Source organism: Saccopteryx leptura, chromosome 7 (assembly GCF_036850995.1).
Source record: "Saccopteryx leptura isolate mSacLep1 chromosome 7, mSacLep1_pri_phased_curated, whole genome shotgun sequence".
In the NCBI taxonomy this organism is placed as follows: domain Eukaryota; kingdom Metazoa; phylum Chordata; class Mammalia; order Chiroptera; family Emballonuridae; genus Saccopteryx; species Saccopteryx leptura.
The window spans coordinates 8603665-8617520 of record NC_089509.1 but is presented as its reverse complement, the minus strand read 5'-3'; the positions used below and the strand labels follow the sequence as shown (position 1 = coordinate 8617520).

The 13856-nt window shown below is 44.1% G+C and overlaps 1 protein-coding gene across 3 annotated transcripts in view; it reads left to right on the top strand.

The window, feature by feature from the left end:
• Window positions 1–13856, top strand: part of CFAP221 (cilia and flagella associated protein 221) — a 97067-nt gene that overhangs the window by 63938 nt on the left and 19273 nt on the right. For all 3 annotated transcript variants that reach the window (XM_066346666.1, XM_066346668.1, XM_066346667.1), the window contains exons 13-19: window positions 2843–2932; window positions 4223–4321; window positions 7273–7378; window positions 8426–8559; window positions 10372–10452; window positions 11082–11189; window positions 11279–11413. In XM_066346666.1, the coding sequence (XP_066202763.1) occupies window positions 2843–2932; window positions 4223–4321; window positions 7273–7378; window positions 8426–8559; window positions 10372–10452; window positions 11082–11189; window positions 11279–11413 (753 nt within the window). The remainder of the gene's footprint in view (window positions 1–2842; window positions 2933–4222; window positions 4322–7272; window positions 7379–8425; window positions 8560–10371; window positions 10453–11081; window positions 11190–11278; window positions 11414–13856) is intronic.

Sequence of the window (13856 nt, the reverse complement as noted above, 5' to 3'; positions counted from 1 at the left end):
CATACAATGGAATATTTTCTGTTTAAAGATGAAAGGATACAGACATGCCACACCCAGTCAGTGTGAGAGCTAAGGCTGGAATCACCGCATTTGAACAAACCCAACTGTTGATTCACTTGACACATGTATTGACTGAATGCCCATTGTATGTAGATTCTGTGCCAGAAAATGAGCCATAGTACCTGCCCTCAAGATCACAATATAGAAAGGCCACACGTGATACACAGTGTGCCGGGGCAGCAATGAAGGTAGAACCTGTAGATAAATTGGAAATGGGGACTAAGGAAAGGGAGAACGGTTCCTAGGTTTCCAGCTTGCGTGTGCCTGTGTGGTTTTAAATAAGATCTCAAATATGGAGGAAAATATGGCTTAGTCAAAGATGGAAAGTTTAATTTGGGACATGTTACATCTGGGATGAATGGAGGGCATCCAGCTAGTCGCTGAAGGAGCGAGTCTGAGCTGGAGACAGAAGCTAGGGAGTGATCCACATAGAGTGGAAACGGAGATCATGTAACAAATGTGGTGACCTGGAGAAAGTATTTTGAGAAAGATGGTCAAGGCAGGAATTCTAGAAAATTTCATGATGTAAGGAGAGAGCAGTGGAGACTAAGGAGATGGAGGAGAAATGGTTGGGAAATCAAGGAGCCTGGAGAACAGAGAGAGCAGATGTGCAGTCATCAGTCAAGTGGAGAGAGCATTCCAGAGTAATAAGGCCTGCAGAGTATGCAGTGGACATGGCCATGTGGAGGTCCCTGTGTGCCTCAAGGGATAGCAACTCCAGTAAACCTGAGGAGGGAAAAAGCCACACTATAATTCTCAAGGAATGTGTAGAAGCGAGTAGTTTCTGGAGAAGTTGAGATGAGCAGGAGCAAGTGAACCCTGAGCGAGAGGGAGTGTTCAAGGAAGGGGTGTTTTAATTGGAAGAACTTGAGCGTATCTAGAGGCTGAGGGCAAAGGGCCATCACAGGGGGAAAGATTGTCTTTGAACAGGAGAAGGGACTGGAGAAGCAGAGAAAGGATGGACTGTGGGTATAGTCAGGTTTACACACAGAGAGGGAGCTACTGATCCCGGAAGAAAGGCCAGCTGCAGAGACTGTGGGGACAGGGTCTGGAGAGAGACTTGCAAAAGATATGGAGAGGAGCAGGAAAGGACCTGTCACATCCTCACCATCGATCACCAGAACAAGCAGAAGGAAGAGCAGGCCACCCTGAGACCCCAAGGCAGTGGAGGAGCAAGTGTTGCAGGACCCTGTTCTGTGTGGCCGGATTTCATCTGGCAACTGAATCCTGGCAGGCGACCCAGTGGCAAAGAACACCTGGAAACCCAAGGCTTATGGCAAAAAGAAGGAGGGGGAGGGCTGAAGAATGTAGAGGGAATCAGTACAATAGCTGCATGATGAGCCTGTGGGGAGAGCAATCATACTAAATTCTGAAATGTTTGCCATAAATAAGCAGAGTCCTAACCAAGACATAAGAAATATTCCTCATTTTTTCTAGCTAAGAACCTATTTGCCATTCTTTAAGCTACCTGTTTTATTTTACTCTTAGTGGTTGTGGGGATCTGGGTCTTTCTCCACAAAATCTATATTTTGAACCCTAAGATCCACAATCTCAAATTCAACTTCCTGGTATGTACAAATCAGAACTCAACAGCTCACCACCCTGGAGACAGTGCTATAACTCTCTTACATCTGAATGGGTGAGAATGTGGAAGACAGTACTTTTCTCTCTTACCTCTGAATAATGTGGAAGACAGTACCATAACTCTCTTACATCTGAATAGGGTGGAAATGTGGTGATCAGAAGAGGTTTCTTCTAGTTCAGTCTTTAAAAATGATTATGAACAGCCTGACCAGGCAGTGGCGCAGTGGATAGAGTATTGGACTGGGATGCGGAGGACCCAAGTTTGAGACCACAAGGTCGCCAGCTTGAGCGCGGGCTCATTGGATTTGAGCAAGGCTCACCAGCTTGCACCCAAGGTCGCTGGCTCAAGCAAGGGGTCACTCGGTCTGCTGTAGCCCCCTGGTCAAGGCACATATGAGAAATCAATCAATGAACAACTAAGGAACCGCAACGAAGAATTGATGCTTCTCATCTTTCTCCCTTCCTGTCTGTCTGTCCCTATCTGTCCCTCTCTCTGACTCTCTCTGTCTCTGCCACACACAAAAAAGATTATGAACAGTGTACCTATGAGCCACGCTAGTTTTGGAAGTTAAAAACCAGAGAGGCGAAGTCCTCTTCTCCATGGAGGCCAGCACGTGCAGACACCAATCCAAGCCCAGCCAGCCTCCCCTGACAGTGCCCATGGCTCCTGAGAGTAGGAAAGAGAGCTCAGGGGCCACTGTGGAAGCAGGGAGGGGAAGGGGAGCAGCCTGGGGGCACTTGCTCCAGGCAAGAGGCCGACTCCATCAACCTCCACCACGCAGGAAAGGCGGAGTTTGTCTTAATTAAAACCTGCTATTTGGATAATCAGCTCTGAAGAGCTTAACACTTCACTGGGACATTAAATTTCTTTTAAATCAAATCTCTATACTCCCATGGTTACACAGTTCCCTAAAATTCTTTCTGTGACTTTTAAATGTCTTAGAAATAATTTCCAGACACTCTCCTCTAGTTACAAAAAGAATGTATTGGGTTTGTGCTTATATAAAAACTCCCTATGTTTAAACAGTAAGTATAATTATAATGATCATTTTAACCTAATTATGTCACCACCCCTTCCAACAAGAACTTCTTGGGTAGATTTGACCACTGTATATTGGGTTTCTAGCTGTTTTAAAGAGAAATGAGGTTGTGTGCATTTGTGTTCAATTTTAATATTTTTGATGACTACAAAACCCAGCTAGATAGAGGAGACCCAGTTTTGGATGAGGAATTTCAGCGACTGAAGACAGAAGTTATCCACAAACGGGTTGTTCACAATCTAGAAGAAGTGAGTAACTTTCCCTTATTTGGAATGTAACTATTGGCAGCTCTTTATGTGCTTGCTTTTAAAATGCTAAACAATTTTAAAGAAACCCTTTTTGCAAGAGATATTTAACAATTTTTAGTATGCTTATGACTTCAGAGTGCTTTTTAGTACATATTCACAAAGAAAGCATCAAAACTCCTAATTCATGTTTTTCTTGAAGTTAATAGCATTACATAATTTGGTTTCTCCTTCCCACTCCTCTACTTTCTCCTTCTTGGTCTCCTTTTCTGTTTTCCTTTGCTCTCCAGGCCCCTGTCTGGAGGTCCTCAGGGCAGGTCCTTGGGTCTCTGTTCATTGACTCTCCCATTGCTATAAAGGGTACAGACAGGAAGTCAGAAACTAGTGTTCTCGTCCCAGCTCTGCCCAGATCTGAGACCCGGGAAAAGCCCTTTGGGCCTTTGGGCCTTAGTCTCCTCAGATGCAGAATAGGAACAAAGGCCTGAGTCTCCGCTATCATGTGATAGTTTCTGATTGAACCCCAATTTTTAATTTGAACAATGAAAAACTCTTCCTAATCTCACTGCCTCCATTGTTCTCACTTTCCTTTTCTGAGTTTGCTACATCTGAATTATTTTAACCTCTTTTCTTTCCCCTCACATTTAATCTGGCCACCAAGTCTTACCAGTATAGCTCTTCCACAAGGCCATACCCAGGTCAACCTTCATGTGTTACCACCTGCCCTCTCCAGCTGCATGTGCCCACGTGAGACTAATTTGTTTCTGATGCCTTTTTTTTTCATATTACTTCTATGTTCAAGAAGCTATAGCCAGAGGCTTTGGCAGGCCTCAGTCCACTGCCTGGCACTTTTTCCTCTGCATTTACTTACCCATCAGCACACACAGGTGCCCAGACATGCAGACACCATGCTGGTCCTGGGCGCAGGCTGAGCACAGCAGTCCCCGCCTCCACGGGCATCGCAGGTCTGCTCCTCCCCATTCTGATGGGGTGCCCGCCCCACCACTGCGGCTGAGTTCTGTACTACATTATTCTTATTCCTCAGGGCCGCGTGTGTTGGATTCAGCCTCCTGGACTTTAAATTTTTAAAGCCCAAAGCTTCCACTTTGGCCCTCAACCCAAGAAATAACTCCTATGATGCTGTTCATACTCAAAGTGTTTAATAAATGCTTATTATGCATCAGGACAAATAAATAATAACTAGATTAGAGATCAGACTCTAAAATGTTTTTATTAAATGTTTATACCAAGGGTTAAAATTCAAATCTAAGCTGGGCCTATATTTTGTGTTCACAGAAAATCAAGGAATTTCATCCCAAATTTGATCCACTTACTAATACTCCTTGGGTCAGCAGGTTCAGGGCACAAAGACGGTTTCAGCAAGCAGCACGTAAGGTAAGACTTACCACCAGATTGAAAACTTAATTTGTTTAGTTAGCAGCACAAGGAAATCAAACAGTCAGGTTTTTTTTATAACAGCTTTATTGAGATATAATTCACATACCATAAAATTTACTCTTGTAAAGTGTGCGATTCAGTACATTTTAGTGTATTCACAGTTATACAGCTATCGCCACTATGTAATTTTAGAACACTTTTATCACCACAAAAAGGAACTGGTTCCCATCAGCAGTCACTCTCCGTCCCCCCAGGGCCTGGCAACCACTGATCTGCTCTCTGTCTCTATGGATCTCCTACCCTGGGCATTTCATAAAAATGGAATTATATAATACATGACCTTTTGTGACTGGCTTTTTTCCCTTAAGGTGTTTTCAAGGTTCCTCCATGTGGCAGCACAAATCAGTACTTCATTCCTCTTTATGGGGGAATTCTGTCCTATGACACAGAGAGTCCACATTTTGTTTATCTTTTGCCAGCTGGACCGTTGGGGCTGTTCTCACTTTTTGGCTACTATAAATAATGGTGCTGTGAACGTTTGTGTATGACTTTGTGGACATATGTTTTCAATTCTCTTGGGAGTCTATACCTAAGAGGAGTGTTTCTGGGTCATGCGGTAACTCTGGACTAGTAGGATGTTGATCAGCACTTTCTAGAGAGAATAACTGAGCATTGCTGTGGGAGCTTGTCTCTTTCATTCTGGCTACGGCTTCCCCTTCATGGCAGCCAGCTCACCCTGCTCTGTCATCTATCACTGCTCGCCCTCAGCGGCTTCTTGGGACAAGAATAAAATGAAGATTTCTTAGCCTCTAATGCCAGTAACGGGTATAAGGTGGCTCCTTGGTCAGGCTGCAGCCACACCTCTCCAGCTGTCCCTTGTTCTGTGTTCCAGCCCTCATCTTCTTCCAACATCAGCTTGTTCCCTGACACTGAGCTGTGTTTCTGCGCCTCCCCCTTCCTCCCCCTGACGTGCCATTCTCCCTCCCTTCCACCTGTTCACAACTGTCCTTTGGGCCAACTCAAGTCTACGCTTCCTCTGAGAAAGAGTCCCTGTGAGCTGTAGCACTTAGCAATCTGTGTGGTGCCTCTTGCATCTCACCCTGCCGGCAGATAGATCTCTTGCCTCTAAACTGTGGCTGCCTGGAAGGGGGCAGGAGACAAAGCCACTCCTCAGGCCAAGAGAGCAGTGGTAAATAAAGACTTGGTCCCTGGAGCCGGGTGCCTGCCCTTCGTGCTTGGTGCCACTTCTTATGGCTTTCTAATCTGGGACAAGTTACAGAATGTCCATGCCTTGGTTTCCTCATCTACAACTGAGGACAACAATAAGGCTTGTCTTGTAGAGTTGGTCTGAAGAGTAAATGAGTAAATGTACACAGAGGACTCTAAGTTTCTGGTACAGGTATCTTTCAAACAGTGCTCTCTGACTGGATTGATGACAGTGTAGGAGGAGAGCAACAGAGCCCCGCCTTCAAGGCCCTTGAGACTAGGGTCACCACCGAGGCTTTGTTTGGGTGCGCTCTGTAAGGGTGCAGAACAGAGGTGGCCACAGGGTTCTCAGCATGGGGAAAATAAGGGGTGGAAGGAGGGGAGCACAGCTGTGGCCAGTGGGTGGACAGACAATCACAAGAGACAGGCTGGCTGGCTTCCCACTGGTGGGACCCCTCAGCCCTTTTGGAACAAATCTGCTAGGGTGAAAACACTATTGTCAGCAGTTATGTGTTTGGTTCTGAGCGATGGCTCATTCCTTTTGCCACACTCCCCAGCAAGCACTGTCAGTTCAGTGCAGATATGTTCCCAGTCTGACGACTTCCAGCCGTCCCCCCGCTCAGTCACAGCCCAGTCATCTCCCGCCTGGACCCCAGAGGCAGAGCCCCCTGCCTCCCGTCTCCAGGCAGCAGCCAGAGTAGTGTCCCACAGCTGAGAGAGGCCATCTCTTCGTGGTGAGACCCTCCAAAGTCTTCCTGCTGCAAGTAGAACCCAATTATAATTTTACCGAGGTGACAAGGCCATACTCAATTTCTCTCAGCCCCTTCAACATGTCTCCTTTGTTTCTGAATCAGGATCTTTGTGCCTGCTGCTCAGAACTCCCTTCCCAAGATCATTGTCCCTTCGTCATTCAAGCCCCAGATCAACCCTCACCCCCTCAGAGAGGCCTTCCCTAATTATCCTCACATAAATGGCCAGAGCACGCCCTTCCTAGCCCCTCAGCCCTGCCCTCCTGCATTTACTCTCTTTTATCTCCTTCGTGGTGATTACTTGGTTTATTTGTTTAAGTGTTTGCTACTATTTACTCTACACACACCCCTTCCCCCACATACACACACTTGGACCATCACTCCTGTCCAGGCTGACATCTGTTTGTTCCCACTGTATCTCCAGAACCTTGCACAGAATCGGCCACAGAGTAGCCACTTCATAACACCTGCTAGATGAAAGGTCTTTTACATGATGGCAGGAGGGCTACCTGTGGAGCAGGGGTCCCTGTCGCTGCAGCTCTCCACCCAGGTGGTGCTCACGTTTGGTAGCAGCTGCTCTGAAAGCAGAGCTCCGTGGCATACAGTCACCCTGCCCATAGTCCACAGCCCTGTTTCCACAGAGCTGTCCATTCAGTCTGTCACCAACTCCGACAGCAGCAGGGTGGGGGCATTACTGGTCAGTTATACTGTAAAGAATGTAGAAATAGTCATTTTTTTACTCTGGAAATATGCAAAAACTGGTTGTCATAAATTGGGTGAGACAAGGCCAGATGACAACCTGGTCTTTTTTTTTTTTTTTATTCAGGAAAGTCAACATCACCCTGACCTTGAAGCAGCCACTCTCCTTGGGAATTCTGACCTAGAGTAGTGGCCTCACCCCTTAGCTGTGGTTGGGAAAAATTAATTAAGTTAAAAGACAAAATGAGCATGTGCCAATTAATCATTTGAAATCATTATTCTTTCTAATTCTAGATCATGATTCATCGACGATTACTTAACATGCTGGACGCTATTCGTGACATGGACAGAGAGACCATAACAAGAAGGCTCAGTTACGGCAGACAATCGGTAACACAAGGTGAGGTACAGCCAGGAAGCACAGCGATGCTTCAACCAGGAGTGGGCTGAGCACGAGGTTTCTTTGTAATGAACTTAGCTGTGTAGAAATACAACATTTTCATAAATCACATGTATTGGTTTTCTAGGGCTGCTATAACATATCACCACACTTTGTGGCTTAAAACAACACAGATTTATTATCTCATAATTCTGGTGGTCAGAAACCTAAAATAAAGATGTCAGCAGGGCTGGTTCCTTCTAGAGGCTCCAGGGGAGAATGTGTTCCTGGCCTCTTCCAGCTTCTGGAGGCTGCTTGCATCCCTTGGCTCGTGGCCAATTCCTCCCATCCCTCTGACCTCTTGCTTCTGTGACCATGTTTCCTTCTCTGATTCTGACCCTCCTGCTTCCCTCTTTTATGGATCCTGTGATTACTTTGGGCCCACCTAGATAACCCAGCACCGTCTCCCCATCTCAATCAAGATCCTTAACTTAATCACATGGTCAAGTCCTTTTGACCATGTGAGGTCACCAGAGACTAGGGTAGTAGGCACTTACACTTGTTGATTGATTAGCTGGATCTGGTTTTATCTCAATCTAGCATTTATACATAAAGCTTTTTGTCTTATATTAGTAGCTTCTGGAAGCCCAAAAGCCATGTCACCATGTTTTCCCAAAATACATATTTCCAATTTTTGGCTGATACACAGTTCCACAGGCAGATCCTGAGCTTTCCAGAGTCTTCCTCCCTTCCTGAGCCCAAGACCCTGAACTTGTTCAGGCTTCCCTACCCCCACCCCTTGCCCCCCCACCACCACCAAGGAGCAACATTTTGGAAGTAAAAATAAAATAAAATAATTTTTTTAATTGGAAAAGGGGTTGAGGTAAAGAACAAAGGAGACACTAAAAATGGGACTACATACATAGATACATACATACTGTTTTTGAAATGGCACGTGGCAGGTATCTACTAATGATGTGTGACACGAATGTGCACCTGAAGATGGTGGTTTCATATAAAAATACCTTAAGGAGCCCCAGAACATGCTGTTTTGTTTTTCCCTCATAGACAAGAATGCTTCCAAATACTTTCTGCAGTGGATCAGTCAAGATGATCACTCCAGCCAGATCTCTGTGTCGCCCAAGCAAGTGCTGCCCTTCGCCTTCCCGTCCCACAGTCCTGCCCAGGGCTCCGACGAGCTGGTGGGTGCTCCAGGCTGGGATGGGGCGGGCATGATTAGATGGTGGTCAGGCAGACACCACAGCAGGCCCGATCTCAGTCTCGGTCCCTGTGCCTCCTGAGAAGCTCCCATGTCACCAGAGAATTGTGACCAATAGGAAACCAGGGATCATCTACAGCCACCTGCCTGGCATCTGACATACCTGTGCAGAGCTTCCTGACAGCCTGGGCTGGGTCCTTTCCAGCCTGGAATGGCAAGAGCATGAGCCTGGCTTGACAGCCTGGGGACGAGCCCAAGAGCAAAGGAGCAGAGGAGAGCCCGAGGATCTGGCGAGGGGGTGAGGGCCAGGCCTTGTCCAGCTGAGCCCTTCTGCTGTGTGAGCAAGTGGCAAGGCCAGAGAAGGATGGCCCAGAACCCAATAGTCAACCCACGAGACCCACAATTCCCTCTCTCTCCCTCTCTTCGCTGCTACAAGAGGTGTGATAGTTCATCCCTCTTGTCTAATGGGGACAGTGTCTTAAGTGCTCCAGTTGTACCAATTCTTCCATATGTGCTACAATCCTCTTAGAGATGAGGAGAGAACTGAGACCAGGGCACATGGCCAGTAAAGAAATGCTGTCCATGCTCATGGAGTTGACAATAAAACATGTGTTTGAGATTGAAAATGCATATGCAGAATGTTTTATTAGTTTCAAAGAATAAACTTGCCATTCACATCCTAATATATGTTAAGCATTGCAGGTTGATCTACTCAAGAATTACAGGACTGACTTTAGAAACCCATGCTTTGTCTGCATTAGATAATTAAGTGACTTAAAAGATTAGAATACTTAGTTCCTAAATCTGTGATTTCCCAGCCACAGGAAAAGTCTGACATGGAGTAATTAGTTGGTGGAAGGGATCGCCACTGCACTGAGGAGCTTGTGTCACTCTGTTCTGATAGTTCAAAGCGTACGCTTTTCACTTGGTGCTTCTGCTAGTTCTGCAGAGCCTTCTCTGTGGCTCAGGGTGATGGAAAGCAGGCTTCTCAACATTCTTGCCTTTAAAGAATTTTCTAATTTATAACATGAATGCTATATTTTATCAATTCTAAGATCACTTTTTTAAATATTTAGCATCTTTGAAATTGGGAAGGGTCATAAGTGTTGGCATATTAACATTGCATCATACTAGTTCAAATGGTGTCTTAGATTAGTCAGAATACAGCGTTTATTGAGGGCCCATAATGTGGCAGGTGTTCTTCCGGGTTCTGTAGGTATCTGAGGCACACTGGCCTGCAGGAAGTTTACTAGGTGGTGATTTGGGGCTTAGCAGCTGTGGAAGGGAGGTGGCAGGAGCAGGAGTGGACAGAGAAGCAGGGTGGCTGACCTTCTTTGACAAAGACCTCAGCTGAATTCATCCTCATGACAGGGTGAGAGGACCCGGCACTTACACCTGCCTCAGCCTGTCATGGGAGGGGGGCTGCCTTCAGAAGGGCACAACGTGGCCTTGACTGCCACAGCCCCCTTCCGCCAAGGCATCTCCTGAGGAGGGCGATGTCTGAGAATTGTTTGTGTGAACAGGACTCCTAGCAGCTGGGGGACTAAAACCTTCGAGCTTAAAGGGGATTCTGGGTGACACATGTAGCATACACAACAGCAAAAAATGAAAAACAACAATCACATACACTATAAGACCAGGAGGACCCGCACAGCCCACAGCAACTGTGGTTGCGGGAAGGACTACTTTAAGACTAGAACTGTTCATTTAATGTTCAAAATGTATAGGAAAAGAAGCATAGATGCTTCTGCTCACTGTTGCTCATGTTTCAATTTCTTGAATTTTCACATTTTAGGCTCCTGATGGCCTTGGACCAGTTCCAATTAAATCTTCAGAAGTTCAAGTCAAGCATAGTCATTCCTTCTTCCGTCTGCAGGTCAGACCTGTCATATGGTGTTAGTTAATTAGGTTTCTTGTGAAGGAAACAAAATATTCTTGAATTTGAATTGCATTATGTTATTAGTTTGTTCTATGATGGGTTATATTGTGTAGCACACTGTGTATATTTTTCTGCTATTATTTTATGGCATGTGTGAGATATAACAGATCCTGTTTTCCTAATGTGGCTTACAGGAACCAGAATCCTTACTTTTTCTATGAAAATATCATATACTATGCATGCACAAAGCTACCTGAACTACATATGTTAGAAACTTTAAGAAAAGCCACACATGTAGTAAAACCATTAGTCCTCCTTGAGTATCTATAACCACTTCTGGTTTTGAAAAAATATATAAATATTTTAAATTGACAAACCAGTACTTGATATATTCTGCAGTTCAGCCATAGGGTGCCGGAGAGTAACCATGAAAGTTCCCATGTACTGGCTGCAGACCAGGGCTCAGGGCCAGCACTGTTCTCCCTGGTGCTAGTCAAACCAACAGCAGCCACATCTGATGGCTACAAGGGGTGCACCAGCAGACGTGTCTCAGAAGTGCTGTTGTTGAGAGCAGGTCCCACTAAATGGTCTCGAGTTTTTATTCAGTCATCCTCTTTCACCCCCAGGTTCCTCAACTGTACAAAATTAAGGGGTATCAGCCATTCTTTGTTCAGAGGTCTTCAACAAGTTACAGACCTCAAAATCTTGCTCAGGCCCTGAAGCAAGGAGCGGAGGTAACACATACCCAACTTAGGAAGTGCCCTCTCCTGTCCCCTCTTGTTCTGGCATCAAGACTAATGCACAGCTCTTGGTCCTTGCACAGGATGAAGCCACTGCCATTACAGCCCTGCCAAAGCAGGACATCACCCTGCAGTTCCCTGGCCAGACCTCAGTCTTGAGCATGAAACCACCTGAGGCCTTAGCCAAGTCTCTGGATTATGACCCACTTTACATTTTTGTAAGTGACAATTGACAGAAGTTTTGTGTTCCATGTTCCTTTATCTTATCAATTACTTTATAAGAAAACAGATACATTAACTGTGAATATTTTTACCTCTTTGGACTTTCAAGTTTTATACAATATTGCATCTTTGAAATAGCTTGCTTAGAGAATATCAATGTTTCTGTCTTTTAATAATTCCAGCATTTATTTTTATGAAATAGCTTTGTGATCTTTTCTAATTATATATTATATAATATATATTATATAATACATGTACACACACGCACAATGTTTAAAAAAGAGAAATTAAAAAAACAATAAAAAATGAAAGCTGAGGATAGCTCAGCTGATTCAAACATCAGCCCTGGACGGGGGTTGCTGGGAGGATCCCAGTTGGGGCTCATGTGGGAGTCATCTCACTAACTCCCCTCCTCTCACTTAGGAAAGGAAAAAAAAAAAAAAAAGAAAATAATGTAGGTCTCAAATTACTGTCCTCAGCCACCCCTTTCAGAAACTCAAAAAAGAAGAGCAGATAAAACTCAAACTAAGAGAAGAGAAATAATAAAGATCAGATTGAAAATCAATGAAATAAAAAACAGAAAAATAGAGAAAAACTGGTTCTCTGAGAAGATGAATAAAATGGATAAACCTAACTGATCAAGAAAATAAAAGGGTAAAAGACATAAGTGACCGAGAGAGGTGGCATCACCACAGATTCTACAGAACATTAAAAAGATAAGTTAATATCATGAAAAACTTCATGCCAGTAAGTTACCAAGTTAAATGAACACATTTCTTAAAATGTATAAAATATTTAAATCTTATTCAAGAAGAGATAGATAATTTCTACTAGTTCTTTACATATTAAAGAAGTTGAATTTGTGATTAAAAACCTTCCCACAAAGAAAGCTCCAGGCCCAGATGCCTTCACTGGGGAATTCTGCCAAACATTTTAGACAGAAACAATGCCAAGTCTACAGACAGTCTTCCAGAAAAGTGGAAGAGAAGGTATTACCTCCCAACTCATTCTAGAAGTCAGTGTTACTTGGATATCAAAGCCAGACAGAGACTTTACAGGAAAAGAAGAGGTTAGAGCATCCTTCATAAATATAAATGCAAAATATAGTCAAACCAAATCAAATTCATCATTATATAAAAGGGATGTATCATGAGCAAATAGAGGTATATTCCAGGAATACAAGATTAGTTTAACATTCAAAACTCAATATACTTCACCATATTAACAGACTAAAAAAAAACCACAATATGATTATCTCAGTAGGTACAGAAAAAATTATCTGACATCATTCCTGATAAACACTCTGCAAATGAAGAACAGAAGGGAATTTTCTCAACTTGATAAAGGGCATCTGTTAAGACTTGTTGCTGGCCCTGGCCGGTTGGCTCAGTGGTAGAGCGTCGGCCTGGCGTGCAGGAGTCCCGGGTTTGATTCCCGGCCAGGGCACACAGGAGAAGCACCCATCTGCTTCTCCACCCTTCCCCCTCTCCTTCCTCTCTGTCTCTCTCTTCCCCTCCCGCAGCCAAGACTCCATTGGAGCAAAGTTGGCCCGGGCGCTGAGGATGGCTCCATGGCCTCTGCCTCAGGTGCTAGAATGGTTCTGGATGCAACAGAGCAATGCCCAGGATGGGCAGAGCATCGCCCCCTGATGGGCATGCCGGGTGGATCCCGGTCGGGCGCATGCGGGAGTCTGTCTGACTGCCTCCCCGTTTCCAACTTCAGAAAAATACAAAAAAAAAACAAAAAATTTTTGCTAAAATCATACTGAATGGTAAGTAATTAAATATTTTCCCCCTAAGATCAGGAATAAGGCAAGAACATCTGCTCTTACTGACTATTCAAGATTGTAATAACAGTAGTGCAACTAGGCAGGAAAATGAAATTAAAGGCACGCTGATTTAAAAAGAAAAAGGAAAACTGTCTTTCTTCACAAACAAAATTACTGCCTTCATAGGAAATATAATAGAACCTACCCAAAAATTTACTAAAATTAGTAAGTGAACTTGCTAAGACTACAGGATCAATATATAACATTCAGTTATATTACTGTACATGCTGGGGCAAAAGTTGGTGTACAGTGGTTCATATGGAAATTAATAATAATACAAGAATAAACATAGTGTTTCATGTCCTCACAACAGTAAACCTACTTTTGCCCCACCATGTATACTAGCAACAAACTATCCAAAATTAATATTTTAAAAAGCTGTCCCACATAACAGCATCAAAAAAGAAAAAACACTTAGGGATAAATCTGACAAAAGTATATAAGACGGATAACCTGAAAATTAAGGAACATTGATGAGAGAAATCCAAGACTTAAATAAGAGGTAAATACACTGTGCAGTAGATTCAGAGATATAACATTAAGATGCCAGTTCTTTTCAAACTGATCTAAAAATTCAACAATTCCCAATCAAAAACCAGCAGGCCTTTTTC